This window comes from Diorhabda carinulata, chromosome 12 (genome assembly GCF_026250575.1).
Source record: "Diorhabda carinulata isolate Delta chromosome 12, icDioCari1.1, whole genome shotgun sequence".
Taxonomy (NCBI): Eukaryota; Metazoa; Arthropoda; class Insecta; order Coleoptera; family Chrysomelidae; genus Diorhabda; species Diorhabda carinulata.
The window spans coordinates 5862493-5890221 of NC_079471.1; the positions used below are offsets into that span (position 1 = coordinate 5862493).

General features: G+C 34.0%; 1 protein-coding gene across 10 annotated transcripts in view; it reads left to right on the forward strand.

Moving 5' to 3' along the window:
* Positions 1–1511: 1511 nt before the first annotated feature.
* Positions 1512–27729, forward strand: part of LOC130899954 (uncharacterized) — a 78492-nt gene continuing 52274 nt past the window's right edge. For 4 of the 10 annotated variants that reach the window (XM_057810173.1, XM_057810174.1, XM_057810165.1 and 1 more), the window contains exons 1-3: positions 1518–1714; positions 4942–5020; positions 11295–11426. In XM_057810173.1, the coding sequence (XP_057666156.1) occupies positions 5018–5020; positions 11295–11426 (135 nt within the window). In that variant the 5' untranslated portion in view covers positions 1518–1714; positions 4942–5017. Of the gene's footprint in view, positions 1715–4941; positions 5021–9543; positions 9599–11294; positions 11427–18702; positions 18910–27729 lie in introns of those variants that run through there. The other 6 variants (XM_057810164.1, XM_057810166.1, XM_057810170.1 and 3 more) reach the window with 5 other exon arrangements.

The window sequence follows — 27729 nt, forward strand, 5'->3', positions numbered from 1 at the left end:
CCAGAACGTCAATTTATCGGTACTCCTTCTTTTGGAGAAATGCAAACCTGTAGAATAAGCTACCAAGGCCGTCTTTCCCGAACATTACAACCTACAGAAGATCAATATCTACAGGGATCTCCAGGGCAGGCACCACTCGAATTACTCGAGTGTAATAAGGTTACCGTCTTATGCTTGCTTTCCACGTAAAAAACGGCTCAATATTTTGGACCAGAGCAGTACTGTTACCTCATGATATTTCACATCCAACTAATTCTATACACTCATGAACTGGCCTGTACTGGTCCAGTTCCAATGCAGCTACCAAGAACAAACCTAACCTCTTCCCTGTCATTGAAACTTTAAGGTTATGACACAAAAACAAACGCTGGGATCCATGGTGGGTGGTCAACCAATTCGAAGTGTAAGTTAAGAATTTTAGTCTGGATGATAGTCGGAATGTGAAAAGATGCATGGTCTTGATAGAAAAGCACATACTTTTCTGTTTTATTGTTTTACCTCTTTGAAAATAAATGATCATCACAATCTCATGACTGTCTCAAAAAATGATCACCATGACTTCTCTGACCAATGAAACCGTCTTAGAGCCACAGCTGCACCACATAGGCAACACAAATTACTATACAATAAAAATATATATTGTGATCTAAATCCGTTTGAAGCTTGTTTGGGTAGAAATCAAAAATTATGTTGCTTCTAAAAATTTTTTAATATAAGTTTACAAAATTTCGAGTTTATATCTATAGTTAAATTTGAGGACAATAAGAGCAGAGGAAATTTTGTCATAGAAAATACCCGTAATCATTTTATTGAACTAATCACCTCCGTAATTTCAATATTCAATTAATATACTTTTACTCAAGTTACTTTACTACATTTCAGGAAAACATAAACGTCTTTTGCAGTATTTTCTGTTGAAAATTATTTAATATCATTCAAATAAAACATGATTATAAATTCGAGTAATTTCCAGAACTATTTTTAATAACAGAATATCAAGTTTACATTAAAAATTTCTATTTTATCATATATCTTTGTATAAACTTTGAACTTTGCAACCCATTTCGATAATGTCATTAAGTAAATGTGAATTATCATAATATAGACTATTTTTCATTTTCATAGCTTTAATAATATCAATTTATTTTCTAACATTACAAAACGATTCCAAAAATAAGACTTGAAAAATATATATACTTTTTTGGGTCCGTTATTTACACATTACAATATGTATTGTTTAAATAAATAAAATAGCTTGTGGTGCCATCTCTACATTAATAGTCAAAGTAAACATTCCATGTGGTGGTGTCATCTTTTATAGGATAGTTGAACACCTCGGGCTTACCAACACAAAAATTTATCGACTATGGAAAACGTGTAAAATGTAGTCGATCAATTTTTCATTCAAAGTTCATACAGTTATAACATCGCTAGCGAGTTAGCTGGACAACAATACCAAACTGATTTATGAACATGGAGGGAATATAACAAATGTATACTACTTTTACTGTGTAGTATTGTGCATGGACTAGCCCATAATACCATCAGATCGTTTATGGGTTTAAAACACTCTGGTTAAAAGTTGAGTGAACGCGGTACGGCTTTCGCGTTTTACAGGTGTTCGTAAATGAAACTAGATGTAATAAAATGATTTAAAGTGTTTATGTGACTATGTCTTTTGTGTGTTTTCAATCTCTCAATCAAACTGGAAGAGGTACATAATTTCCTTTTTCTATTCTATTCATTTATTTTTAACTTCAATATCTAGTTGCTTAATCCGGCAACCTGTTTTTGTTTTGTTCAAATTGTCAATAATTATCAACTGATTTATTGGAATTTATTACCATGTGAATGATTTGTGAAATATCTGCGGAAATAGCGCTTGTTTTTATCATACTTTTTTAACTAAATAAGAACATGAACCTGGATTGTTTAAAACAAATACATTGTGTTATTTATCTTGATCTGTCAAATTACTTTATTTAATCTTAATGTCAAGGTTGAATATCTCATTTTGATATTGTTGTATGTTTTAAATATAAAAGGTAGTAGTTCATTTTTAATGATTTACTTAAATTATACTTAAACATTAATACCCCCGTTCCGAAATTTTATGAAAAATATTTATACGTCGTCTTCTAGAAAGCATCTAGTTGTGAGTGCTTATCATCTAAAAATAGTCCAAAAAATTTGTATAGAAAAGGCGCTGTATGATGAGTTGAACTTTAATTTTGATATACTTAGAATATCTAATTTTAATGGAAATACAGGTGACAGAATTTTATGTAAAAATAAATTGAAACGTTGTCAGCAAGATAACATTACTTTTTGAAGTATTAATAAACATGAATATGGCAAGAGCCATTTAATGAAGACTCTATCAACTCAAAATACATTTTGAAACTATATTCATGCCTTTTGAGCTATTAATAAAGTATTATATATAGCCTGTTGACATTGTTTCATCATAATGCAAGGACATTATTTATTCTGTTGCTTAATTTATAAATGAAACAACTGAAATGCCTATAGTACATTATTCACATTGCCAATATCAATAATATGAAAACATAAAATTATATTCAAGACACAGATATTGTACTACAATATGTTTTTATTATGCCCCCCTATCAAAGCTATTTTTAACATGTATGGCTCACTATCCAGTTCCAGAGTTTTAATTGCACATCATTGAAAAAGGTTGGATCTGCACACCCCATTTAGTTCTTGTGTATGTTTGTAATAGCAAAGCATTCTAGAAATAGGTGAAGTGGAATTTTAATCAAGAACAAGAGGTGAATAAAAGAAACAGTGCAACAATCAGACTTTATTATGCTTTGAACAGAAATTTTCTGGGAAGAAAAAACACCAATATGAATGTGTAAGAACCAATATTTCGAATTGTCCTTTTGCTAGCGAAAACTCACTCAAAAGCAAAATTCGAGTAGCTGAAATCAAGTACTTATGTAGAGTCGAAGGTGTCATCAGAAAATATTAAATAAGAAACATAATGATAAGAGAAGACGTCAATGTAGAATCTATGATAGTAACAATTGGAAAATTTAGATGGTTTGGACACTTTTATCGAATGAAAAGCAATAGACCAGCAAAAAGTATTTAGCAGTATTTACCAGCAAAATCTTGGGAAAACACAATTGTCACTATTTTACGAGAGAAAGAAAAGACACACACACACCCACAAAAGGTACACAAGGGTCTATGATTATATATTTTTTTCTTCAATTTTTTACTTCTTACACCTTCTTATATATAATTTATGATGAGTTGTCTTGATTTCAGATTGATTTTCTTTTAAATTGATTCTTTGGTTGATTTTTTTAAATGGATAAAATCTGATGTTCAGACCTATTTTGATCTTTATTAGAATATTATATTTTGATGAAGACCCAATCGAGTCGAAACGTCAAGATTTTATCCATTAAAAAAATTTCATCCAAGAAGACATAAAATCAAGACAAATGAGGTCACTAGAATCAAAAACCGCCAAGTCCATATTTTTTCGAAGTTCAGTTCGATATTGTTTCTTATAGATTGTTCCAAGCCGAATTCAGTACAACTGTTATTTTGTAGCAAATCCCGCCGCACCGTAGTGTATTTTGAGGCCAGAGTTGAGGTTTAGTCGCCAAGTCTATTTGCAGTTACACCATTTTCAGTTTCAAAATCCTCCTATTCCAAATCGGCCAATAGGAGGAGCGCCTAGTTCCGTCACATTGTTGTTTACCCTAAATGCTTCATTTTCTACAGGGTGTTTGGATTGATTGAAAAAGATTTGAAAAAGAAGGACACTATTCTTAAGCCAGAAAAGTATGAAGAAGTTCTGGGGATTATGCTAAAAAAGAACAAGAAGAAAAATAACATTCTGTTTCAGGGTGTGGTCTTTTATAGAACTGAAACTTGTCAAGCAAAATTTGTCCCAAACCAAAGTTTAATATGTCTCAAATAAATCCAAAAGCCATCGACAAGGAGGTTAGCTTTATTCTGCAAAATGAAGGATGTTGCGAAACTCCTAACAAAGCACTTTGGACAAAGGTGGAGAAACCAAGAGACGCTGAAATTTTATAGAGATTTGGAAAAGCAAGAAGCCAAAGGTCTTAACAATGAAGCTGAAGATCTCAACTATGCAGAAGATAAAAACATTATTGTCGATGAGGAAATTGATACAGATATAGTGTGATCTAATTTAACAATAAAGACATTGTTTAATTTTTAAAAAACATTAAATTTAATTTTATGATACTTTGTAATTTTTGTAATAATTGAAGTTTTTGCAGCCTAAGTTTATTTTTTTTTCAAATCCCCCAAATCCAAATCTTAGTATCAAAATCCCACAAGTCCAAACATTTTTTTCTAAATATTTATGAAAATATTTTGGGAATCTCGATCATACATTGTCTTTGTTATAAAGTAAAAATTATTGATATTTTGGTAAAAAAATTAATTTCCTACGATTGGTTTGTGTTTGTGGCAGTTTTTTCCACTTTTCTGAAAATTTCTTGAGATTTACTTGGCGGATTTTGATTCTAAGCGCCTCAAATAATCACAAAATTATTATATACGGTAATGGCAAAGCATTTTAGAATTTGGTGAAGTGAAATTCCATCCTTCTGTTCCTAAAGGATATACACTCATGTGTTTCTGCTCGACCTAATCCTATCAGGTGTTATTTGAGAAAGCAAATACTTATTGGATATAGTACTACTTAAAAGACTTTTTAGAGTGATCTTCAGTGACAAAACACCCACCGGGTACTCTCTTTCAGTTTCTTCCTTCTTTGAAAACTCTTCTCTATTTAAACATTTTCTTACATTGCAACAAGATTCTAGGCAAATATTTGGAGATTCTTGGATAATTTAATATAAATTATAATATTTCGCTTATGGTTCTAAAGTTTTAGTTTTTGAAGTATATTTTTATTTGCAGTTGACCATTCACCCCGATTTCTATACAAACATAAAACTTTTTAGTGACGAAATTAAAAGTAAAAAACTAGATTATTATGGTAAGTTATGGGGTGCTAACTACAAGTCCATAGTATCTAACCTTTTAATTGATTATATTTCATTAAATATTTTTTGTGTTGTAATGTTTACTAATATTGTTTTTATATAAAACAAAGTAATAACTAATAACTGTACCAAATTAAATTATTAATCGGGGTTAATGTTAACTACTCACTAAAATATTATTGCGTGCTATTCACAAAATGTAGTCATTGTGTTGTCGTCATTCATAACTGTTTTTACTTTTTCTTAGAACACTGTTATAATCATTCTCCTACATTTTTATTTCATCATGTTTAATTGACAGGATATAAGCCAAATTTTTATCTACGTACCATTGAGGTTAACTAAATTTATGAAGTTGTATACAATGGAAAACGAAATTTAGTATATTCAATGCACCAGTTACTACTATGCAAGGTATTTCATTGCTATCCTGAAGTTGAAAGAGAATAGCCCAGATATATAACGTAATGACTAGTGACGGGTAAATTCCCGGAAACTATTTTGTGGGTTTTTTCCCAGAAAAAAATCTTTGTGTTCTGATTGAAAATTGTTTTTCCATTGTTTTAGAAGATTCATTTTATTTGAAGTAAAACTGATGAAAAATATGGACTGGAGGAACTTATTACTTCATGAAAAAGTTATGTATTTTTTTGAAACAACATTGGCTATCATTCAATTTCTTCTTCTGTTTCTAACTCGTCCGGGTATCCTATATCCATAGTAGTAGAGGCGCCGGCATTGGGTCCTGATGTTGTCACAAAACTTTCATCTTCATCTTCATTTGGTGTTGCTTCTTCTCCCTGTTTTGTAAAAGCTTCCATTTATGGGAAAGAAAGGTTATTTTACCGGCCTTTTCGTTTGTTAAATGGGATCTTCTCTGTATGTATTTCTTTAAAACAACATTGACTATGAAAAAATCTGTCATCTTCCTAATCAGAAGCAGAAAAAGACGTTGCATCCATTAATGCAGTACCAATTTTCATTTCACTTTCTTCTTCTGTTTTTAACTCTTCCGAGTATCCTACATCCTTAGTAGTAGAGGCACCGGAATTGAGTTCTGGTGTTGTCACACAACTTTTATCTTCATCTTCATTTGGTGCTTCTTGTTATTCCTTATTTTGTAGAAGCTTCCAGTTATGGGAAATAAAGGTTATTTTACCGACCCTTTCATTTATTAAAAGGTATTTTCTTTTATTGTGAATCCACCTATACGTACTAAAGGATCTCTATGTCGCCTTGTAACTTACAGGAATTGATAAAATGCAAAGTGCAACTTCTAAATCTGCATATTTCGTAGGATAACTTTCCACTGTCCTATTGGTGACACAGAGGCCACAGAAGCCTAGATATATTTTCTACCACATATACCATATTTTGCTCGCTCGAAACTGAAACATTAATATTCATATCTTCAGCAAGTTTCCAAGGCATACACATGCTTTTCCGCAGTTAAATGAATGCCTTAATTTAAGGGATCTAACGGTGAAGCAGCTAAATGTATTGGTCCCAAAACCATGGACTTCCGTTCTTCAATTTTCTGTACAATTAGATTCTCCTCTGCTTTTGAGAGTGGGGATTCATGTAACAGAAGCTTCAATGCTTTCTCCAGAGTATTGAAGGCACAATGCACTTGGTGAAGTAGGCAGTCGTTAACCTCAAATTTTTTAATCAAATCTACTATGAGTTGTATAATCAAGATAAGTTTCTCAGCACGAAGAGATGGATGTCACGAAAACCAACGAGTTTTGACTGACATTTTCAAAGTAATGTTTATATTTTTTTGTGTGTTTACCTTACTGAATAAGGCATTCCGTACATGAACAAGGGGTACTGGATGATCGTCGACGAAAGTGCACGAGCTAGCAGACATTGTAGGCATTTCAAAAAGTGCGGTACATCGCATATTAACTGAAAATTTTGACATGAGAAAGCTGTGCGCGAGATGGTTGCCGCGTTGCTCACAATGGAACAAAACAGCGGCGTGAAGATGTTTCCATCGAGTGTTTGGCAATGTTTCACAGAAATAAAGTCGAATTTTTGCGATGGTTATAACCATGAACGACACGTGGGTCCATCACTTCACACCCAAAACAAAAAAACAATGGACTGAAAGGGCAAAGGTCGTTCCATCTGCAGGCAAGGTCATGGTGTCGGTTTTTTGCGATAATCAGCATGTGATGATGTTGATTTCAAATTTTAGCATTTTTTCATTTCACTTAGAGACTTGAAACACTTTTCCTCATAAGACAAGTCATTTTACTCGATTTGAAAAATAGTGTTTTTCGTAACATCTACTTAAGACAGATTTGTCCTCATTTACCTTCCACCAATTCCAAATATTTGCTTTTTTGCGTTGCGTTATATTTTTTTAACAGTCCTAACACCAAAAAGACCATAATGATTACGCCTAACCTCAATTTCAAGTAATGGTAAACATCCTATGTCCGATGTGGTTAGGGCAACCAGAGGGTCCGCCCAGACCATTTAGATTACACAAAGTATTATTTTGACAAAACTATTTTAGGGGGGGAAAATATTTTTAAGAATTTTCCGGGGAAAACGGGTTTTTTATATATTTTCCTTTCAGGTAAAAACCACGCAACATATCACAGCTAATATTCATTATTCTTGATATTTAGAGTGTGTCTAAAGTCATTCAATAGAGATTTTTTGTTTTGATTGATTACACATTAAGGGGTGGTATTTTAATATAATAGATTTGAAATTAACTAAATATTTTTGTAGTTTTTAAAGCTCAATTTAGTATTTTTGAATATATTTTCATAATTTTTTCTAAAACTTATGCATTAAACTATAGTTGAAGTAATTTATATTATATTTATATAATAGGTACCTACAAGAACATTTTTTTCCTTTCTCCAATGCTCTCCAATACAAATTAAATAAATTCTTGATCTTTCGAATATAAATTCCTAACATTCAGGCGTTGTGTTATTGGCAATTCTGTGTACCATAAATGTTATAGCTTTAAAATTTACATTCTCTTCTTAATAGGAGTACCAACGTTATTAAAACCGACATGAACAATATCTCTAACTTTTACACCTACAAGTACTTACAACGATTTATGTCGTGAAAGTAAATGATTTTTGTACTTTAAGTGACAGGTACCTGCTTTAAAACTTTTATTATATTGTAGAGTAGGTTAATCCTTTTCAAAGCGTCTTTATTTATTTGACATGCTGAAGCCCATCATTTTTATTCTGGTACACATATTCTATATAATACAGGGTATTCCGAGACTTGAAGAACAAAATTCAGGAGTGAGTAGTAAAAATTCTCGTAAGACCCCTCGTTTCTAAGTTTTAAAGCATTTAAATTTAGATCTCCTAAACCCTTAAAAAATCGATAGAAAAATTCATTTTCGCTATCTCTAGATTGTACAGGTTGTCCCTGTAAAAGTTACGGATTGATAACCATTGGGCATGAGTCGCCCCTGGTATTAAGATAGTAGTGTAGAATTATTTATTCCGTCAAACACAACATGGACATTCGTAATAAAAATTCATGATGTTCGAATGTATAATTTAGAAAATATACTTAGATATAAGTTCTGATTTCGCAACTTTAAATGCCTAGAACTCGGAAACGAGGGGTCGTATGAGAATTTTTTTGTATCACAGCATTATTTTCATGTCATCTACTCACTCCCGAATGTTCCGGTTGTTTGTAAGACCTATTTTGTTATGTTACAATAGATATTATTTATTTCGTTAATTTCTTATTTCTTGGACCTTTTGATATATTAATGCTTCTAAATGTTTTTGATTTTAAGTCTCTTCTGTTTTAAAACTATTTTTTTTTAAATAATTTTTAAAAGAAAAATAAAATTGACGTTTCGACTTTTAAGTTTTTATCAAAATATTTTTTAGACGACGTCATCTGAAAGTTGTTCGTCCCGTATTCATTTACATAACGAATGTTGCGTTTTGACTGTTCCATGTAGTGACAGTTGACAGTTCCGTACTGCGCAACACTTTCGGGACGCTCTGGAGTAGACAACTTTAACTTCCTTAAATGTGACTCTAGCCACTTTAATGTTGACAGTTGACAGTTTCACTTCGATGATTACAATCAACATTACTTTTTGCAAATAATTAATAAATTAATATTGACATTGCAAATATCATTAAGTACAAATATATTGTTCAATAAATAAAATGTTTATATTCTCTATTATTTATTTTCTTTCCTCAGTGTAATTGAAAAAGTTATGGATCTTATGCGTCTTATGAAAAATGTTGGGTACGCCGCGGCTGAAATACTACTCGTCTGCTTCAGACTCGTCCAACAAAGTAGCACTTTCAGTCCTTGGCATACAAATAACTATTGAAAAAGACTGAAATAAGTCGATACGTCAATTTTATCTTTCTTTCAAAAATTATTAAAAAAAAGTTAATTTTTAAAGACCTAAAATCAAGAACATTTAGAAGCATTGATATAATTTATTTCATCTACATATTTTTGGTGTTAATTTAATTTTTTTTGTGTACAGATTCTCAATTTTCATTTGGGCGTTCGATTTTGTTGTACGAAACAACAAAATCATTGTGAGTATTATTTGATTTATTTTGCATCGGTTGCGGGTTTCAACATCATTTTTCTCTACTATTTTACTTGGTTATGGGAGCACATTTTTCATTAGCTTAAGCCGGGTCTACGCCTCATGGTAATTTGGTTCCACTGTTGTGTACACAGGACGTTCATAGTTATCCATCTCAATTGGGATTGTCACATTTTGCGTAGTATAAATAAATTATATATTTTATTTAATAGTTTTATACTGATTAAATTAGACGTACTGAAAACACTCTTTACACCACCACTACACCAACACTCTCAAATACACTGGAGCGCGTTTCGATAACCAAGTTATCGTCGTCAGAGACTGAAGATAAACTAGTAGTATGAATATCAGGTACCTTCATACAGTTCAATCAAGGTCTGTTTTAACGTTACTCACATTTTGAAATTATTATTTTAGTTAAGCTAAACAATGAATCAACCACCCTCCGACACGGTAAATTCGACACTTCATAAGCAAGTGCCGAGTTATACCTCGGGGACAGTTGTAAAGAAGGCGAAGGACCACTCGGATTAGACCTTTTCTTGCCGAAGAAGGCTGGAAATGGTTCACCCGAGACAGCGAAAAAACACAAACACACATTAAGACCTCTTAATAAAAAGATAACACCTCCCAGAATCGCCCATAGAATTCAAACGAGAGGAAGGAGTCTACTCGCGAAACTGTGACGCAAACGAGGATGAGGACCTGTCAAAATGACAGGGGGTGGTGGAATATCCTTCTTCGCACCCATCCGAGGATTTATCCGGGCTTAGAGGGACGGGATTCATCACGCGCGAGCGTGTATGTGTGTGTGTTTGTTGTTTCTGATAATGAACACGATTATATTCCTTTGGTTGAAGAGGGTGGATTGGAAATTTCGGATGTTGAGCCAAACGCTATAGTAGAAAATGAGATTGATTCCGATGCGAATTTTGAATGGGAATCGTTTGAAAATATTCTTTTTGAAAAAGATGGAACGCGGTGGCAGTCTGATCCAGAACACAAACTAGTAGTTGAAACTTTATTCGTTAACGGTTGGGCGGGGGTAGGGGCATCGTTCAGTAAAATGATCTTGAGGTAAACTAATCGCAAAGGGACCAAGACCACGCTAGTAGGATGCCAAAAAGTATAAAAATCACAAATCTATCTCAGTAACTTTATCGTCGGTGTTGCAGGTTTTCTGCGGTTTCTTTGTAACCTGATTCACCAGTCAAATGACCTACAATAGGGAATAATGCCCGCCTCCAATTACATTAAAGAGAACAAAAAAGCAAATAACAATAAAAAATTACAAAATATATCCCCAAACTGGGAAGAACCGTTTTTTTAGACTGAAGCTTTCCTTTCTTCTTCGAGCCACGTTTGGTCCGTTTTTTTCTCTTTTTTTGGCCTGGAATAGCACGATTACAAACCTATCACCACAACTCAGGCCCTGAAGAGAAACAACTCCTCTATCAGGGCCAATTCCAATATACCCAACGAATCTCTCTCTTACTCTCAATAACTTTATCGATCGAGTTAACCCGATCATAATTTCCGAAAAGTCCTAATATTTCTCATGATAATCATATAACACTTTAGTTCTTGGCTGCTTGAGTTCGGTGGTGGATTTGGGAAACCATTTCCTTATTATTTGTTCCTATAATAAGATTTTTTAATATACATTTTCTGTTTTGAAGGAAAAATATCGGGCGAGCTCCATACGTCCGATGGGGCAATGTATGTCTCGTAAGGCCGCTGGGGCCCTCGCAGCGTCAGCAGCGGTATCTCAAAATAGACCGACAAAAATGCAGAAACATCAGAAAATACAGGTGAGTTGATGAAATATTTATGTGTTACATATCCCGAAACCCAAATTTTTTTTATTTTATATTCCATTTAAATAACACAAAATCGCCAAGAACTGGCCAAGTAAGCGCAACAATGCTGAAAGAACCCTTTAAAACAATATCGTAATACCCACCTACTTATTTAATGCTTTATGGCTCAAACAACTAAAAGTAACTTTCAAGAGATATAATGGTTACTAGGAAGAAAATCTAAATTGACTATCTTTGGGGTTGTCCCAGTAAAGATCTTTGCATTCTGTACATCACAGAACAAATCCAAAAGCATAGCAGCAAATATCATGAACGACTAGAGGGACATGACAATCCTCTAATACAACCATTACTATGACCACAATGGGAAAGACGACTCCCTATCGATCTTAAATGAAATATAAAGGCTCCTTGTTTAGCAGCAGTTGCAGCTACGGGTATATAATTCTGTCATTGTAATAGAGCACCTACTCAAAGAGAAAACATGGTTGAATGAAGAGGTGGCCTGAAAGAACTCATGCTGAAAGGTATATATAAAGGCAATCAAGAAGAAATTTGATGTACTTAATGATTTATTTGAAATGAAATCAATTATTTTTCAACCTATCTCCTGCTAAGCCTCTTGTAGTTTTCTTTGATCACGATCATTCTTACTGCGAATGTTGGTATTTTCGTACTTCTACAATTAATTGCTCTTCCATTTTCTGCTGGAGCTCTTCGCCTCATATAGAAAATGCGTCAGTGACAAATCTCAAGAAGATTTAAGTTTCAAGTTGCTGCTTCGATCCATTTTATTATCGTAGCGCTCGAACGACCACTTAGACAATTGTTTTTAAAAATGTCCATCATTTTCATCCATATAAATTGGTCTAAGCTGTTTCGTTGGGGAGGAGAATCATTAGAAGATGACCCATATGCGGAAGATCCGGGGACGATGACTAGAAATGGTTCTAAGTGCGCGGCAAAAGACTGGCATCTCCAAAACAAGTGTTTCAAGGATGCTACAAGAGCATTTAAATACGAAAAATTAGCGCAGGATGGGTGCCTCTAACTCTGAGCGCAGTGCAAAAGCAGCGCCGAGTAGAATACTGTGAGCGATTTTTAGAGCTTTACCGCGAGGATCAAGAATGAATGACCAGGCGATAAAATTATGGTTTTTTACTACGATCCGACATCTATGAAGTGGCATCGGAAAGGAGAGTCCGTGCCAAAAAAGCAAAGATCACGAATAGCACCAAAAAAGTTAGCGCTGTAATATTTTGGGACTGCGAGTATAACCTTTTTATTGATTTTCGGGTATCAAATACAAACTTAATTGCGCCCTATGACTCTCGACTTACTAAGGCAGTTGCGTCAAAAAATTATCAAAAAAAGGCGCGGCAAAATCAGTCAACGTGGGCGCTTGCTTCATGACAATGTTCCAGTCCACGCTGCTTAGCTTTCCAAGGCTGTACACGAATGTGGAGACACCCACCATACAGCTCTGATCATGCTCCGTCCGACTATTTTTTGTTTGCAAAGTTGAGGGGTGAAAGATTTAACAGCAACAATAAAATAAACGTACGCATCATAAAAGCTTCAGTCAGACGTTCTGAAAAGTGTGTGGAAATAAAGGGAGAATATATTGAAAAATATTCAAAGTTTCCCTTTTTTTTATGACTTTTCTTTTTCTATTAGGCTAAGAGCTCAGGATCTGCAGTACCTATGAGCTGAAGCAATAACATTTTGATGATAATCTTGCGACTCTTGATATTCAAACACGAGTTTTGACTTGTGTAAGCGTGTTTTCGGCATCTGATGACAAAAACATAAAAATATTGTTAAACAATCATAGAAAAATCGTTTTATTATTATCATTGTATCTCCCACATAAGCGAAAGTGGCGAAACTAAAAATTTCGTTAACTAAACCAGTACTAGTTACGGTTTCTCATTATTGAAATAGATAAAATATACATCTGATAATTTTGATTGATGTATCTTTTTTACATCTCACATACACGTTTGATCAGAAGAGTGATTGTTTTCTCTTTCTGGGCGAAACTCCATTGCATATGAATGCGATGAAAGCGGTTTTGTTTTTAATATAAATAAATGAACGGATTCGCTTCCTTTTTTGATAGATGCTTTGTTTTTATACCGTCGAATAAATTACCTAGTTTCAGCATGTCGTTCATTAAGTTACTCATCTTTTATAAAAGTAAAAGTATTATCAGAGTGGATCGGTAAGGAATACATTAATATTCCATCTTTTAGAATAGCTATTACCAGAATGACGTTCATTTTTTTTTAATAATAATCTACTGGCTTTCGAAATATCAAAATACGAGTGTTGTCTGAAAAGTTTCCGACCTATGAAACAAAAATAATTTATATAATTAAGTAGTGCAGTACATGAGTTGTTGGCCTCATATAGAGTCGCAAAAATCTTTTTGTACAACTGTCATTTAAAGTGACACGTTTAATGACAGCCAACAATGTTAAAAGCCATCGTATAGCGCGTTAAAAATATTTTTAACAGTGTTAGAATATTAAAATGCATTTTGATACCATTACAAATTCCATATAGACGTCAGAAGACATCAATTAATATAAAGTGACAATCCACCTCAATCGGTTTCAATAGATGTTGATAGACAATATCTGACAAAAGTAGATGCCAATTCACCTGAATTTATGTGAGTCGACCTCAATCGACGTCAATAGTCATCAGAAGATATCAATTAACAGAAGTGATAATCGACCTCAATTGTCTGCAATAGATTATAAATCGACATTATCTGACAAAAGTAGACGCCAATTGACTCAAAACGGTACGAATTGAAGTAAATCGACATTAATAGTCATCAGAAATCGTCAATCAACATCAAGTGACAATCGACATAAATGGATTGTTAATCGACAATATCTGACAAAAGTAGACGCCGAGTGACTTGAAATGACGTGAATTGAAGAGGATCGACGTCAATAGTCATCAGAAGATATCAATTAACACTAACAATCGACCTCAATAGATGTTAATCGACCAGATATGACAAAAGTAGATGCCAATTCACCTAAATTTATGTGAGTCGACCTCAATCGACGTCAATAGTCATCAGAAGATATCAATTAACACTAACAATCGACCTCAATTGATTGTTAATCGACAATATATGATAAAAGTAGACGCCGAGTGACCTGAAATGGCATGAATTGATGTGAATCGACATCAATAATCATCAGAAGACATCGATTAACAGAAGTGATAATCGACCTCAATCGGCTGCAATGGATTATAAATCGACATTATCTGACAAAAGTAGACGCCAATTGACCCAAAACGGTATGAATTGAAGTGAATCGACATGAATAGTCATCAGAAGTCGTCAATCGACCTCAATGGATTGTTAATCGACAATATCTGACAAAAGTAGACGCCGAGTGACCTGAAATGACGTGAATTGAAGAGGATCGACGTCAATAGTCATCAGAAGATATCAATTAACATTACCAATCGACCTCAATAGATGTTAATCGACCAGATATGACAAAAGTAGACGCCGAGTGACCTGAAATGGCATGAATTGAAGAGGATCGACGTCAATAGTCATCAGAAGTCGTCAATCAACATCAAGTGACAATCGACCTCAATGGATTGTTAATCGACAATATCTGACAAAAGTAGACGCCGAGTGACCTGAAATGACGTGAATTGAAGAGGATCGATGTCAATAGTCATCAGAAGATATCAATTAACATTACCAATCGACCTCAATAGATGTTAATCGACCAGATATGACAAAAGTAGACGCCGAGTGACCTGAAATGGCATGAATTGAAGAGGATCGACGTCAATAGTCATCAGAAGTCGTCAATCAACATCAAGTGACAATCGTCCTCAATGGATTGTTAATCGACAATATCTGACAAAAGTAGACGCCGAGTGACCTGAAATGGCATGAATTGAAGTGGATCGACGTCAATAGTCATCAGAAGAAAACAATTAACATTAACAATTGTGTTGAAAGTGATTACATTTTCTTCGTGAAACAGGTTCTACACTCTTACAAGTTTGAACTTGCTGCTTCGATTTATTTTATTATAGTAGACAACTCAGTCGTTTTGAAAAATATATCGGATTGAGTTTTGCGTCGCAATAAAATTATTAATTTTATGAAATATTTCAAATTTTTTCCCATGGAATATTAACTGTTCATTCACTGAGAAATGTTGAATAAACAGTACAGGTGTTAATAGTTTTTATGTTGATTGATATTTTCTTTCTCTTATTGTTGTCTACAGAATTCACACAATAAAACATGGGATAACATAACAATGGGTGCATAATAATTGGCCATTCAACTTAATTAAATAAAACTGCAAAGAGTATAAAAATCGCACGATGTTTCAAGGTGTGTGTGAAAAAATTAACCTTTTTTCGCTTCTAAAAATCTTTAATGAATCACTTTTCCAAAATGTTAAATATAACTATTAATTTTGAAGTTTTTCAATCATATATAATTTCACAAAATGATCCAATCAATGAGCTACCAAGATTGTGTGGGTGGTTTAAACCCTTTGGATTATTTCATTTGGGATTCTGTAAAGTCTCTTGTCTACCTGGAAATGAATATTCGAAGAGATATTGCCGAAATCCTGAATGATCGAAGAGGAGGCATCGGTTTCAAACTGAATTAAAGCGAGTGTGGGAGAAAAGTATTGCTTTCTATCCACTTATCGTAAAGCTTAGGAAATAAATCGCCGAATCGTGTTTGTTTTCCGTTTATTAGACCTCGGAATAATCTCTTTGAGCAGGTTTTTTTTTTGAATAATGGACATTTGAAGCCAGATGACGGCCACAATATATTACGCTTATGTAGAAAATATGCGATACGCGATGAACTCAGTTTACGATATGATTCTGAAGAAAACAATAGCAAAGGAGAAGAAAGGAAAAGTGGAAAAATAGAGGGTTTTCAATGTTTACAATAACTGATGGATAGAATGTTTCATTAGCCCTCGTATATATTTTTACGAAGCGAATATACACCTACAATTTACGCACGAGTGATCAATTCGATCAACCGTTCAAATTATACAGAAAATTAGTTCAACACGATTTTTTTTCTCCGTGGATTTATTAACAATAAACCTGATCGTAAAACGTGTAGAAAATGCAAATTATTTAATATTTAATTGGAAAGGTAGACAATCAGGTTGATTTAGAAGAGGTCAATGGCATGTAATTCCATCAAGCGATTTTACACTGTTTATATTTGATTATCTAAATTTGTAACAGCTCACATTGTTGTTAATCCATTGTTTATATACCAAATCACAAACACTATAAAATACAAACTTGATCTAATCTAAAATAACCGTAATATAAATATTGGAACAAGGAAAATATACCAAATTGATGATGACGGGATTAGGATTAGATGGATTATATGCAGACGCATTCACCCGAATCCCTCGACCCCCGACTGACCAATGCTCTTCTTAGAAAATTCCTTCTTTTGGAAATTACGTCGCATTTCTTTTATAACGTTAACGGCATGCAGTTAACTTAATCCTCTCCGATTTACCTGGTAGCACCTTTAAGAAAAACCAATATACCTACATCCCTTTACTTTCCATATTGCATATGCTATATCGTCACAAGGAGGTTGGATGGTAATAGTGGATGGTGGAGGGTGATTCGTGGACGCAGTGAAATGAAGCCAGTATCCAACTAACTGCAAAATGGCCCCTCGTTTAATGAATAAACTAATCGCGCTCTCCTCTATTCTCGCTAGGCTACCTGGATATTAAACACGACCGATATGGGTGGATTGCCACCTGTCGGTTTCTTAAGATGGTTTCATGGTTTAGATGCTAGTGAGGATCCGCTGGGACTACCGTCGTTATGTTACTCACAGGTACCTACCGTCCACCATCCTATCAACCTTCTTGCTAGGCTACCAGGATATTAAACACGACCGATATGGGTGGGTTGCCACCTGTCGGTTTCTTAAGATGGTTTCATGGTTTAGATGCTAGTGAGGATCCGCTGGGGCTACCGTCGTTATGTTACTCACAGGTACCTACCGTCCACCATCCTATCAACCTTCTTGCTAGGCTACCAGGATATTAAACACGACCGATATGGGTGGATTGCCACCTGTCGGTTTCTTAAGATGGTTTCATGGTTTAGATGCTAGTGAGGATCCGCTGGGGCTACCGTCGTTATGTTACTCACAGGTACCTACCGTCCACCATCCTATCAACCTTCTTGCTAGGCTACCAGGATATTAAACACGACCGATATGGGTGGATTGCCACCTGTCGGTTTCTTAAGATGGTTTCATGGTTTAAATGCTAGTGAGGATCCACTGGGTCATCATGTTACTCACAGGTACCTACCGTCCACCATCCTATCAAACTTCTTGCCTTGGGTTTAGATATTAGGCACGCGAAACTAAATTTAATTTTACGTTTTGATTATATGTTTCTGTATATTGTTTTGTTGGTTTAATATTTATCCACAGGATCCACAATTTTTCACGTTTTATTCTTACTTGAAGAAGGGAAATATTTCGTGACAAAGGATTCTGCCGCCTCCATCAGCGAACCACTCCTAACATAATCATCCAAGTAAACAACCGAAAAATGATCGTTTTATTAGACTCAATCTTACTTGCGATGGAAAATGAATTTATCCGAACAACTCAAACATGGAAAACCACTTATTAGACGAAGGACATGTATACCAGAACCCGTCGCAAAGATAGGTCGATTCGAAAGGAAAGTCTTGTTGAGTGTCTATAAATACCGAGGTATATAGTGGACACATGAAGCGAATGTATGAGGTTTCATCGAAGAACTTATCCAGGTTTAGTTAACCAAAAGCTGTTCCAACAAGACTTGGTAGTATCTACCACATCCATTATTTAGTTCGGATCTAGCACCGTGAGATTACCATTTATCCAGATCCATGGCGAAATTTTTGCGTGAGAAATTTTTTTTGCATTTTAGCCAAAATAGTGGTTTCACCAAGATTTCAAAGAGCTGGCTGAATGTTTTATTGAAACCATAGGATACGTCATTATTTTTGATACATCCTCTATAAAATACAACAATCAACGTAATCCGCAATGCACTGCAAAAAGTAATTGGCGGTTAGCCATGGCTCAAAAAAAGTTCATCGGATTAATATTTTCCTTTGGGTCATGAAGGCGCATGGCGATCGACGAAGGACGTCAGAACGGCGCTCTGGCGCCGTTTCTTCGCGTCTACGATCAATTACAAAGGTTCAAACGCCGACGCCGATGCGTCTCTTTTACGTCGTTAGTTTTTGCCAAAATTTTGAGCATGATTCACAATTCGCCTCGATCAATTGAGTGTGAAATTTAAAAAGTGATACTATTTGTGATATGTAGTGTGAAATTATCAAAAGTATGGAAGTTAATTTAAGTAATCTGCTCATGGACGAATGTCCTCCTGACCTAAGGGTAAGTATTTTACCTTCGGAAAGGCTTTTAACTACCCACATTTCATAGATGTTATACTGCGGTTGTTAATATGATTCACACATTTCATAATGGATTATTACATAAATTAGGAGTTAATAGAAAACGATTATTTTTGAAAACGACAAGTCATTCGTTCTTTTTATATTTTGGTCTGTTCTTAAAACGCAATTTAAAATAAATTTAATATAATTAGGTTCCTATTATTATAACGAGCCTGAATATGGCATTTTATATTTATATTGAACACATTTTTTATAATATAATGGAAAATTCATCCCTCAGTTATACGGATTCACGATTAACCTGACTAGCAACCCTGATCTAATGATTTTACATCTTTATTTTAAATAAATTAAACTACATAATACATACAAGGTGAGTGAATGAGAACGGTCGATAACTCCATTATCATGGAAAGTATCCAAAAAAGTTTTGAACAAAAATTGTAGGCGACATGCTCGTTGTTTGGAAAATTTTAAATATGACACTATGTAGACCGTCCACCTGTGTGGAATATTGAGATTACAAGGGAAGCAGCAGTACCAGCACTCGACAATTATCTGACTACCTTGGACCTTCTAAAGATACCATACATCATAAAAACATTAGGTAAAATTTATAAAAGTTGTCACATAAACAACTCCTTGGGGGAGAGTACGATTTCCATGGCGCCGCGGATTTGGCTTAATTAGGCCAAAATAAATCGAAAATGAGGAATGAAATTTTTTGATATCTCGCTTCGTTTTCGAGATATCGATACTTAAAGTTATAATCAAACGTTAGTTCAAAATTCGCTTTATTGAACAGATGGCGTTCAATACTTCGTTTCAAATGAATATTTTATCACTTCAAATTCAATATAAATCTTGTAATTCAATAAACAAAAGATTTTTTATTTAATTTTTATATTATTTACCCTGATACTGAGCAAAATGAATATATAACTTAACATACGATAAATACATGAATAATTTGATGTTATTCATAAAGAATTGTCGGCGAAGTCCCCCATAAGAAAAAAAATAATAAAATAAAACTAAAATAATCCTCACGAACTTTTTACATTCGACGTGCACCACGAGAAGGTATTGTCTAATAGCACATCGTTCCAACAAGAAGAGGACCCCTCGGCTCGTCACTTCCAAACCTCTTCTGTTGGGTAAGATTCTTGTGAATCTTTAAAGACATCCTCACCTCTGTAATCAGGATCGGTTGTGTCTTCTTCAATGGCTGTTCCTATATCATCATCTTCATCATCCTAATCTTCTAATCGCGGCTTTTTTACCGGTGAAAGATATTTTTTCTCTTGAGATGATGTAAATGAAGGAGGATAAATTTCTTTAAGTGTTAAACCTTCTATCAAGTTTCCTTCCACTACTCCCGGATATACTAATTTAATATCAAAAAGTAACTGCATGATTTGGGAACCCAGATCATCCTTGTACATGTCCAAACACACTTTTCTATAAAAATAGACAGCCATGCATTGGTGAAATAACTTTGGACATTTTATTGATTTTTTCAATAATTTATTTTGATTCTCTAAATCATTAATGCTGTTCAATGAATTTGATTAATAACAGTACCATGTCCAAACATTCATTCAACTCCTTCGTACTGTTTTGCGCTATCAGTATACAAGGGAAATATTGAAGAATCAATGTAAGGCCAAAATTTCGTCTTGCATTTTGAATTGACTTTGGAAAACAAGCCAATTTTATCATCCTTGCAATATAAACCCAGGACGGTTGTTGTCATCTGCTCGGTAACCCGGCCCCGATGATATTTTCTCTTCGTTAAAAACGTTTAATCAATCTGGACCGTTTTACCTGCGCCACCCAGTACAAAATCAGTTTGCGAAGTGATTACTTCAGCTATAACTCCATACCCATTTCTCCAAAATTCTCAACGCGCATTGGAAGATCACAACAGGTTGGTGGTTGTGAAGAACGCGAAGGAATCAATCCAACTTCTTCAAGAAATCGAATTGCATCTTTATTCGTTTTTAACAATTCACCAAACGAATATTAAATCGAAAAATTAACTAATTTTTTATGCAAATCAAGATTCTGTCAATAGAGATCGTCAATTGAATTTCAATTGTATTTTCTTGGCAAAAGCGCTAACAAGTAACAGTAAATAACGCGAGATGACGTAACTTCACCGTTCTCATCTTTAAAAACAAGTAAAAATAATTTTAAAAAACACAATTACAATAAAATAATTAACAAATTTGTTACAATTTATTATTTACTAAATATTTTACTTGATCTATACAAATATTAAATAAAAATAAATTTTTCCAACTTCAAGTATCGATATCTCGAAAACGAAGCGATATTTCGAAAAATTTTATTCTTCATTTTCGACTTATTTTGGGTCGATTTACAAAATAGTCAAATCCAGGCGCCACAAAGATCGAAGAACTTGGTGGTATTGAACTCTTACCACATCCAGCATTTAGTCCGGACTTTGCATCATCAGATTACTATTTATTCAGATCCATGGCGAAAGGAGGTGTTGAAAGTGCGGTGCATATTTCGAATATGAAGGTTTCCTCTTTTCATTTAACCCATATCAGTCTGTAGAAAGGGTTAGTTTAACAGTTTTTCCGCTAGGCAGCGTGAATATCTGGTGGAAAGCTCCATCTTCTAGCTACGCTTCAGTAGATCCATCACCTTGATTGTATTTGTTACCTTTTACGAATCATTGTCATCTACTATTTTCATTTGTGTTGTTGATATTGTGATCTTTAATGACATTATTTCCATATTTTACTTGATAGAGTTTTAAAAAAATAAAATTTGAACAAGAATCTTTTACTGCACTTCCATACCCTAAATACCGAGAAAAGAAAACTTTGACGGATGTTACTGGGAGTGTGAGTTGAAGGGATTTTACTGGGTTAATAAACCTTCGTCAACAATTTTTATGGATAATTTCCATGACCACGAAGGTTGTCTAGCTAAAAAATCACTATGTAGGTAATGTTGAGTGTTATTTCTCAAATTAGTACCCGTTTGATTGTAGAACATGTTGATAATTGTATTTTTACTACTTGAAACATTTCGGGAATTGGAATTGCTTTCGGTATAGTCGTCCCATAAGCATTAAATTCCAACCAGATAATTAAATTAAAATTATAGGTTAATACCATAAAATTGAATAGACATTTTGAAACGAAATAATTCTATACTAGTAAAACTGATTTTTATTTTTTTGATGCGTCATATTCAATTCGATTATCCTTTCATCTTCCTTAACTTTGTTATATTCCATGTTAAATTGGAATCGTGCTTGCGAACGTCGGCACATTATTAAACTTTTAGTTATGCTCGTGTTCTTAACATCGATTTAGATGGCGATACACGATGCAAAATGGAGCAGGTCCAATTTAAGCGACTTTCACGTGAAATAAATAATGACAGTAACTATTTTTTGAATACTAATGAAACGAATTATATTAAAAATTAGATAATACAGAAGATGTTTTATCAATAACGTTTCCAACGTTCATTTTGTTTATTAAATAATGATACAAATAGAAAGCCTTTATATTCGACGTTGGCCCATCATATTTGTATACTTTTGCATAAAGGGCGAGATTGCACTCCCAATACCCATCAATTTTCCTCCTAAATAATGTTTACTCCAACCTAAACAACCATCAACACACTCCAACAATTGCAGGGCTACAGTTTCAGAGGTACATCTCTAGCATGGCTTAAGTCAAACCTTACCAACAGAAATCAGCTTGTAAGGGTTGATACAACGATGTCTTCTTGCAAACCAATATAATGTGGAGTACCCCAAGGTTCAGTACTAAGCCCTATTTTATTTCTTATGTTTATCAACGACATTGCCTAGACACCAGCGGTAAAATATATCTTTTGCAGATGATACTAGTTTCTCTTGGAGCAACTCTGACGTCACGGTACTTCATTGGACCATATCTAGTGACCTAATCACCCTTACATCATAGTGCGATGCCCGTGTTACATATTGTCGCTTTATCTAAAAAAATAAGTTGAGCCTATTTTGAGCTAATATTAGTTTCCAAGGAACTAAACTTATCACCCTAATCGCAGTTTATTATGCCCTGTTTGAGTCGCATCTCCAATATGCTCTTCCCTTCTGGTGCGACTCAATTTGAGAGAATCTTCAAAACTACAAAAGAGAGCTGTTAGATATTTACTCGGACCAAACAGCAGGGCTCACCGCATGGACTTTTTTAAAAGATTCAAAATTCTGACTCTTTCTTATTCATCTTTGAATCCGTTTGTCTAATTAGTAAGCACGCTTCTCCAATTTCAGAAAGATCGTAGTTAAGGGCTCAATATTTTACAATGCAAAAAATGCACAATCACTTGCCAATCGAAATCAAATCGATATAATCTTTTCCCGCATAACAATTTTTTGACAATAAAGCATTTCTCTCTTTATATATATTTTCTGACGTTGCATACAATGTGAGACAGTAATTTAAAATCAATTGGATAATTCAAATAATAATTTTCATTGGTTCTGGGATTTTTTACCAAAAGTTATACTGTACTAATACTAATATAGAAATATTTCAATTGATATTATAATATGGTTTAGAAGATTCCAAATATTGATTTTTACTTCTTTATTCATTTTTGAATCCGTTTGCTTAATCCATAAGCATGTTGCTCCTATTTTAGAAAGGCCATTGCACAGCTATCCACTTAGGAACGCGATGCACGACTTTTAACTACCTACTTCACGTTCAGAATTAGTTGAGGGCTCAAAATTGTACAATGCGAAAACAATGCACAATCATTTGCCAATTGAAATCAAATCTACAACATTTTTTCCCGGAAGTGGTTTCTACGCTGTAAAAGACTTGTATTATAGTACTAATATTCAATTCTGAGCATTCTATACACACTGGTTTAATATTAATACTGATTTTTAATACAAATTATTACATATTGTAGGATTGTCGCCTGGAAGCAAAAAGGTATTTAAAAAACATATTGAAACCAGAATTATTAGTCTAATCATTTTCCTGTTGAATTTACAGAAGTTCATTTTCTTTGTAACGCCCATTAAATGGTGGAATTTTAAAGATTGATTTAAAACTTCTGTAACTTTCTGCTTCATATAAAAATTGAGTTAATTAATTCAATTGATATATCAAATATTTTGCCAATTTTTTTATTTTATTGTCATCAAGAACGAGAAAAGTGCGAAATATCGTCAAAAGGTTGTGGAAATTTAATTAGAAAATTTCATCTAAATAGAAAAACCAACAAACCGATAAACTAACAGAGTAAATTGAAAGAAGTGTGGTAATAATTAAATTTTTTCCGCTTTATTTTATTTACATCACCGAATTTTTTTTAATGGAACTCGATTTTAATGGTACTAAAAAATTTGAATAGGAATCCCGTTAGTTTATTATATTTAATTGCGACATTTTATTGGCGTTCCTCTTCATTTTTTACGGTTTCTCCCTTTCAAGTATGTCTATTGAAATTTTCAATTATTGCTTAATAATATGTTACATTATTATATCTTAATTTTAAAGAATAAGACTGTGACGGAATCGAAAGTATGCATGAAATTCCACCTGTGCGTTTTCTATGCAGACCACTTAGTTATTTACTGACTAATGTAATCAGGCCCGGTACCGTTAAGCGGCCTATAGCTTCTTAATAGACTTTTTTGAATGTCTGCGGCTCATTATCGACGTTTTTTACGCTATATTAGATACCGTAAGTAGTTAATGTACAACAATCACATACCACCTACTGAATAAGAGAAATTCCGTTTAGTAGAATCTACCGTTCCATTAGAATTAGAAATACAAGTTCTCACACATCAGTTGAAACAAAAACGTTTTTGAACATCCAAAACCTGATATGATGACATTTTGTTTACTCTTCTTCTGTGACTGTTTGGCTCCCTTTCTGGCTATCGTATTTACTCATTGCTCAATTTACTTCTACGTGGAATAGTTACTTCCAAGACACCGATCAGATGTAAGCTTGTGGTGGATAACGAAATAATACACCAGGAAATGAAATTTAAATATCTGGGAATCGAAATATCTGGACACGGGGACGTGGAGACGGAAGTAAGAAACCAAGCTACAAGAGCCTCAAGAGCAGCAGCATACCTAAATGACCGCAATCAGACCTATATTATCCTATGCAGCAGAGACCCGACCTGAGACCTCTAAAACGAAACGGATATTGGAGACTACAGAAATGAAAATAGTTCGAAGAATAGCGGGAAGAACACTAATGGATAGAGAAAGGAGTGAAAACGTAAGACTGGGTACTGGATAGAAAGATAAAATGGAATGAGCACATTGACCGCATGACGGAAGAACGAATTGTGAAAATATCAAGGGACAAATCACCAGCAGGACAAAGAAGCATTGGAAGACCTAGGAAAAGATGGAGTGACAACCTCCCAGGTGACTGAACAGAGGCAATGATGCCTATACACAGCAGGAAGAAGAAGAAGTGGAATAGTAGTTATTACCCACCTCGTAATCCATTCAATAAATTTCAAAATAATACAAATCAAAAAGAATAGTTTCCGTTATTTGTTTACTTACTTCGGTGTTTATGATTGTAGTTTAGTTCCAGTTAATCCTGGGAGAAGAGAGAAGTGCTGTGATTCATACTTTAAGGACCTTTATAGATTTTTTTGTGAAGTTCGTCTACGAATTGGTTTCGTTCTCGCAGATTCAGACTTTTATGTTTTGATATGAGTAAAACCAAGGAACTATATTTTGTAATTCCTGCATTAATCGCAAGTCGTCAAAGTTTAGGCGAAATTAACCGTACCATCTGTGTTTAGGCTTGATGCAGCCCTAGGGCCTGCACATCGTCCTTAAGGTCTCTTAATATGATGCAATATAACGTGCAATGTAATGCAAGATGCAATTCTAGCGAGAAATTGGCTAAACAACCAACCAAACGTCAGTCTTAAATCAGCTGAAAATCGGAAAACTAATAATTTCGACCTCGAGGTGAATTTAACCTTATTTCGATTTTGTTTTTGCTCATATTTGGTAACAAGATCGAAATGATTAGTTTTATGAAAGTCAGCTGATCTAAGACGACATTTGGTTGGTTGTTGAGCCAAAAGTAAAGGCTGCTTGACAAGATGCGATACAACGCGCAATGCAATGCAAGATGCAATATTTCTTGATCAAAAGCATGCGCAGATGAAGTTCAGCTGATTGTTTCATGTAAGATCTTAATATTATCGGTTTTGCGCCATTTTGATTGCGTGCAAGTTGCAACCTAATTATTTTTGGCTTAATAGATCAGGTCATAACTTTCGTAAAACTTGCATGCAATTTCTTGCACGTTGTATTGCATTATGTCCAGCGGCCTTTAATGTAGGAATAAATTCCATTCCTTTTATTAGAGATACATCATAATTAACGTTAGACAAATGAATAAATATGTCTTTTTAATATAAATCAATTTGAAAATTTCTTTTTCTTGGCTTTGGTCCTCGCAAAAACGTCGATTATATCATCATAATTAATTTCTTGGACAAGTTGAGCTTCAATAGACAGTAATGCAAAGCTTCAAGTCTTATCTCGACCAATACTTGAACGTAAATAGATTTCAAAGTAGAAAAAGATCTTTCTCTTGAACAATTTGTAGCCTATCAACGTTTGGGTAAACATCTCGAAGACTACGTGAATGTAATACATTGCATATTTTTGTGCCTACAACTTTGCTGAAGAATCTTTGAGTAAATGTAAACGAATACATTCATTTCCAAATGTTTCTTTTAAATCGCGAGGATTCTTGTGGACTAGTTTATTGGCAATTCTTTTCAATTCGTTTGTATCTATTTAAGATAAGTTATTGAAGAAATTAAAATTTCTGTAAAGCTTTTTATATGCACTTTTACTCAATCAATTGCACACTCAGACTATCTAAAATAAGATACTAAACATTTGTGCGGAAATTTTCTTGACCAGAAAAAAGAAACTCATCTGGCTGAATGTTTCTAGTTTCATAACGAGCTTTATCTTCATATTTAGAAAATTATCTGTCTCTCATGCCCTGAAGGAATAGAGCCAGAGAACTATAGATCTGCACAACGGATGATAAATCAGCTTGAGACTCTTGCAGTTAGGCACCATTGAATCGGTCTAAAATTACATTCCAAACAAAGATTAGAATTGCTGTTTCTAAATGCTGCAACTTTCGCCGCAATAATAATAAATTCCACTGCGTCAATTATTGCAAACCATTTTTTTGTCGAAGGCATAAAAGGCATCATGTCGAGCAGACCAACTAGTTTGAGAAAGCCTCTTAACTTTGTGCGCTGCACCAAGATTTCTGGATTGATTTTACTTTTTTCCGTCTCTGAAATTTTGGCATTTCAAAAATTTTGTCGCCCTTAAAATCATGACCCCTTAGACCCAGACCTTTGATTGAATTATGATGGGTTGTCAAGAGGATGATACCACATAATCATCTTCTTTGAAAAAATGTTCAACACATAAATCTGTCTATTAAAACTTCGCTAATCTTTTATCTGACGCAAATAATCTTGTCGCCATCCGTTTCCTGTTCTCCTTATATAAACTATAAATTGTCCTACGTAAAAAATCTTGAGTGGCTTGGTCAACTGATTTCATTTTTTCTTTATATGTTTTTTGGTACAATTTCATCGTTTTCATTCGCCCATTGTCTATTGAACGTCATATTTCTATTTATTCAACGAAATTTATGAATTGAATAAATTTTACTAATCGACGCTAATATCTAGCAGGAATATTTTGAAGAAATT